At 51.8% G+C, this 5,221-nt stretch overlaps 1 protein-coding gene across 1 annotated transcript; it reads right to left on the bottom strand.

The window, feature by feature from the left end:
* Nucleotides 1–533: 533 nt before the first annotated feature.
* On the bottom strand, nt 534–3,885 carry LOC120850170. Its single transcript, XM_040222587.3, has 2 exons — nt 3,071–3,885; nt 534–564 (listed from the first exon to the last, which is right to left on the bottom strand). The coding sequence occupies exons 1-2, from the start codon at nt 3,883–3,885 to the stop codon at nt 534–536; spliced, it is 846 nt and encodes a 281-aa protein (XP_040078521.2).
* Between the last annotated feature and the right edge of the window lie 1,336 nt (nt 3,886–5,221).

Genomic DNA, 5,221 nt, shown 5'->3' with positions numbered 1-5,221 from the left:
CACTATGTAAAAGGAGGAGAGGGAAGCTGCGTTTGTAAGAATTTTGAGTGACAGGTTAATCTTCTATAATCTTCTGGGAGGAGAATAGCGACGACTGTGCAAATCCGGGAGGCACAAAGGAGGATCCTGATAAGAGAGGAGCTCCTCCTTCCCCTCTTCTCTGGAGGGTATCGAAAATGACGTCATGTGCAAGCCACGTATAGGGACAGCCCCCGCTTACAGGTGTAATGTTCGGCGTGTTCCCGGGACAGCGGGGCATTGACGAGTGCACGCAAGCTTGCCCAGTGTTCATCTGTTTTAATCTCGTGCGACATGCTCTTTATATACCAGGTGTGCAGGGGGCGCCACCTGGCTGTCTATCACATTCCTCCCCCCCCTAACAAAAATGAGCCAAGGTCCCACCGATTTTCACGGTGAAAAGCGCACAGGAGGCTTTCGTGCTCGATTACTTCTCCTCGGCAGTGGAGTACCAGGACTCCTTGGTAGCGGAATGCCAGGAACAGGCTGAGTATTGTCATGCTGGTATTCAGCTGTTACGGTTTGAGGTACCGCTTGGGCAGAATCCTCTAATGGTACAGGCACATTCTCATTAGGAGGAGCGGCCTGATCCACCGGCTCGGGTCGCGGACCCGATGATGCCCTGGCTTGGGATAGGTCAGGACGCAGATGTCCTTCATGACGTCTCCAACACCGACCATCTGGGAGTGCGACATCTGTGATGTGGTCACTTGGAGTGTCGGTCACAGTTGCCGGTACCCATGGTGGACCTTGTCGAAAATTTCTCGCATAAACGGCATCACCCGGTTGGACAGTTGGTATCAGTCGAGCACCCCTGTCGTGCGCCATCTTTTGGATGAGTTGTTTTTTCGATACGCTTGATCTCAGGTCCGGGTGAAGTAGAGCCAAAGCAGTCTTCAACTTGCGGCCCATCAGTAACTCCGCCGGAGTGCACCCTGTGGTTTCATGAGGTGTAGTTCTGTAGTTGAGCAGGATTCGGGCCAGCTGACACTGGAAACTTCCATCAGCTGCCTTCTTCAGCTTCAACTTTATGGTTTGAACCGCTCGCTCAGTGGCTCCATTTGACGCTGGGTGATACGGTGGTGTTAGAATTTGCCTTATTCCATTTTGTTGAAGGAAGTTCTTAAAGCTACCGCTTACAAATGCCGGCCCGTTATCGGATACGACGAGGTCTGGTAGTCCGTGACAGGCAAACATCACCCGCAGGCAAGGGATCGTGGCTTCTGCCGACGGCGTGGACACAAGGACGACCTCAATCCATTTTGAGTAGGCGTCGACCACGATGAGTAGATATCGGTTCTTCATTGGTCCAGCAAAGTCAATATGAAGACGAGACCATGGCTTTTCTGGGAATGGCCATGGCATCATTGGTGCTGGTCGTGCGAGTCGCTGGTTTTCTTGACACACACGACATCCCCGCACTGTAGCCGCAATGTCTTCATCTAATGATGTCCACCATACATGACTCCTAGCCACGGCCTTCATTTTGGCGATCCCTGGATGACCTTCGTGCAAGAGTCGTAGAACCTCTGGTTGTAAGGATCCTGGGATGACGACTCTTGACCCCAACAGGATACAGTTCTCTTGTACGCACAGCTGAGTTGTTCGAGGAGCGTACGGTTTTAAGTCTGGGTCATGCAGCTCAGCTCCAGACCACAAATGATCTCGAAGCTTCGCCAAAATCAAGTCTTTTGAAGTGGCGTCGGCCACGACAGACGCAAGTAGTACGCTAGGATAGGCCCCCTCGAGCATAAATACCTCGGCTGGCCGCTCGATGGAACATGGAGGAACTGGCAGCGGCAGCCTACTCAAGGCATCCGCATTTGCTATGTGTGAACCAGGTCTGTACTTCAGTTTGTAGCTGTAAGCCGACAGCATCAGTGCCCAACGCAGCACACGGGACGAACAGGTCTAAGGTACAGGCTTGTCCGCAGCAAGCAGCCCCAGCAAGGGCTTGTGGTCTGTGACCGCTTCGAAGTCACGGCCCCACAGGTATTGCCGGAACTTAGTCACACCAAATATCAGAGCCAGGCCTTCCTTGTCAAGCTGACTGTAGTTTCGCTCAGCCGGCAGAAGACCTCTAGATGCAAACGCAATTGGTTTCTCAGCACCTGAATCTTCTCGGTGAGCAAGGACAGCCCCAATTCCGTACGGCGACGCATCGCAGATAAGCACCACTGCTTTCTTCGGGTCATAATGCGCCAATACCGCGGCAAACAGCAGTAACTCCTTGCTTTTACGAAAAGCCTGTTCCTGGTCCGCACCCCAAGTCCAAGGCGCCTTTGCCCCCTGAAGATGGTTTAACGTATGTAGAACGCTGGACAAGTTAGGCAGGAACCGACGATAGAAATTGACCAGTCCCAGGTAGCTCTGCAGCGTTTTTACATCGGTAGGCCTTGGAGCTTTCAGTACTGCGTCAGTCTTTTCTGGGTTTGGTTGGAATCCCGCAGAGCTAACGACATCCAAGTATTTAACCTGGGGAACCAAGAAATCGCACTTGCACAGCTTCAGCTCAGCTTGCTGCAGCCGATTCAGCACTTGGCTCAGGTTTTCCAGGTGGTCTTGATCGTTTCGCCCTGTCACGAGAATGTCGTCGAAATATACAACGACGTGCTTAAGTCCTTGCAATAGGTTCTCCATCTCTCGTTGAAAGATCGATGGTGCAGAGGTCACACCGAACGGCAGGCGAGTGTACTGGTACAGACCTCGTGGAGTGTTGATGGTAACCAGTTGTGACGACTTCTCATCATGTTTAACTTGTAGGTATGCATCTTTTAAGTCCAACTTGCTGAATTTCTCGCCTCCGCTCAGCTTAGCAAACAGGTCCTCCACTTGCGGGATAGGGTACCTTTCAGGTACAGTCACAGGATTCACAGTGACTTTGAAGTCTCCACAGATGCGAATCTGCCCATTTTGTTTCAGGACCGGTACAATAGGGGCAGCCCATTCCGAAGTCTTCACTGGACGTAGGACTCCCTCCCGTTCCATGCGTTGCAACTCCTCGTTGACTTTGTCAAGCATCGCAAATGGAACTGAACGAGGCTTGAAAAACCTTGGTTTGGCGTTGTCCTGAGGATTTATCTTTGCGGCCACCCCCTTGAAAGTTCCTAGACCTTCATCAAAGATACTGGAATATTCAGCAACGAGGTTTGCAACAGAAGTCACGAAGTTGACATCCTTCGCGTTGGAAAGCTTGATGCCAAGGCCTTTCATCCAGCCACGTCCTAGCAGAGATGGGCAGGTGCCAGGGACAACATACAGGATGTCCTGACATTCGCGGTTTCCAAGTCTCACCGTTGCAGTAAGGCTTCCCTGAACTGGGGAAAGTTCACCTGAATAGCTTTTCAGCATGATGCGCGACGGGTCCAGCTGCCTTGATGGAAATTCGCGTCGAAATGTCTCCTCATACACAACAGACGCGCTAGCTCCCGTGTCAAGTTCCATCAGCAATGGAGTCCCGTTCACCGTAACTTCCGCTCGGAAAGGTTGGCCGTCGACTGCAGAAGATGTCATTTCCCACATCTCGTAGACTTCTGGCCGTGAGACATTTTGCGACTGGCCCGCTTCGTCCAAGGTATGGACCGATCTCGGTATTCTAGTGGACGTCGTCGGGCCGCCGGCGGTCGCATCCGCTGTCTTCCCCTTGCACACTCGTGCCAGATGCCCCTTTTCCCGACACTTGTGACAAGTGGTACTTGCATGACGGCACTGTGTGGCGTAATGCTCGCCCCCGCAACGAAAACATGAGATGGTGCCAGTCTTCCGCTTCGGGTTCACAGCTGCATCGCGTGACACTGTGTTAGCTGACGTGAGGTTTGGCTGGATAGACGTCGATAGCATCTGCGAATCTTTCTTCGCTGCTTCCATTGCAACGACCGTCTTTTTTGCGAGGTCAAGGGTCAAATCTGGAATCTCTAGGAGTCGCCTTTGTATCATCTCGTCGTTAATACCTCCGACGATGCGGTCTCGCAGCATTCTATTTCGGAACGCGCCGAATCCGCAATCATCCGCCAGCTTGTTCAGACAAGCAAAGAAATCCGCCGCTGTCTCACCGACATGACGCATCCGTGAATTGAACTTAAAGCTTGCGACGACTTCCGAAGGCTTCGGTGAGAAATGCTCGCCTAATACCTCGAAAATGGTTTCTAGGCTGGCCTCCGACGGTTTGACAGGAGCCAGAAGATTTCGAAGCAACGAATATGTGGCGGGTCCAAAACAATAAGCAAAAAAGCTCGCCTTTTCTCATCCCTGACATCGTTGGCGATGAAGTACTGTTCAACCCGCTCCCGGTACTCGCTCCAGTTCGTTTCAGTGTCAAACGGCTCTAGTTTGCCGAACACCGGCATTCCAGAACACGCGCACGGTCCGACGGCAGCAGTTCAACACTTCCACTTCCTCGTCGCCACTGTAATGTTCGGCGAGTTCCCGGGACAGCGGGGCATTGACGAGTGCACGCAAGCTTGCCCAGTGTTCATCTGTTTTAATCTCGTGCGACATGCTCTTTATATACCAGGTGTGCAGGGGGCGCCACCTGGCTGTCTATCACAGCAGGCACCTTGCACTGACGTCACATCGCATACTTTTGAACACCATGTAAAAGGAGGAGAGAGAAGCTGCTTTTATAAGAATTTCGAGTGACAGGTTAATCTTCTATAATCTTCTGGGAGGAGAATAGCGACGACTGTGCAAATCCGGGATGCACAAAGGAGGATCCTGATAAGAGGGGAGCTCCTCCTTCCCCTCTTCTCTGGAGGGAATCGGAAATGACGTCATGTGCAAGCCACGCATAGGGACAGCCCCCGCTTACAGGCTCCTTGCACTGACGTCACATCGCATAGTTTTGAACACTATGTAAAAGGAGGAGAGGGAAGCTGTTTTTGTAAGAATTTTGAGTGACGGGTTAATCTTCTATAATCTTCTGGGAGGAGAATAGCGACGCCTGTGCAAATGCGGGATGCACAAAGGAGGATCTTGATAAGAGGGGAGCTCCTTCTTCCCCTCTTCTCTGGAGGGTATCGGAAATGACGTCATGTGCAAGTCACGTATGGGGACAGCCCCCGCTTACAGGCTCCTTGCTCTGACGTCACATCGCATACTTTTGAACACCATGTAAAAGGAGGAGAGGGAAGCTGCTTTTGTAAGAATTTTGAGTGACGGGTTAATCTTCTATAATCTTCTGGGAGGAGAATAGCGACGACTGTGC

Source organism: Ixodes scapularis, unplaced genomic scaffold (assembly GCF_016920785.2).
Source record: "Ixodes scapularis isolate PalLabHiFi unplaced genomic scaffold, ASM1692078v2 PGA_scaffold1__304_contigs__length_218370807, whole genome shotgun sequence".
In the NCBI taxonomy this organism is placed as follows: domain Eukaryota; kingdom Metazoa; phylum Arthropoda; class Arachnida; order Ixodida; family Ixodidae; genus Ixodes; species Ixodes scapularis.
The sequence above is the reverse complement of the archived record's forward strand: the minus strand, read 5'-3'. Positions and strand labels throughout refer to the sequence as shown.

Coding starts and splice junctions, on each gene's coding strand:
- LOC120850170 (XM_040222587.3), bottom strand. CDS start 3,885: ATGGAAGCAGCGAAGAAAGATTCGCAGATGCTATCGACGTCTATCCAG. Junction 565..3,070: donor CAGGACAACGCCAAACCAAG/GTTTTTCAAGCC, acceptor GTACCATTAGAG/GATTCTGCCCAAGCGGTACC.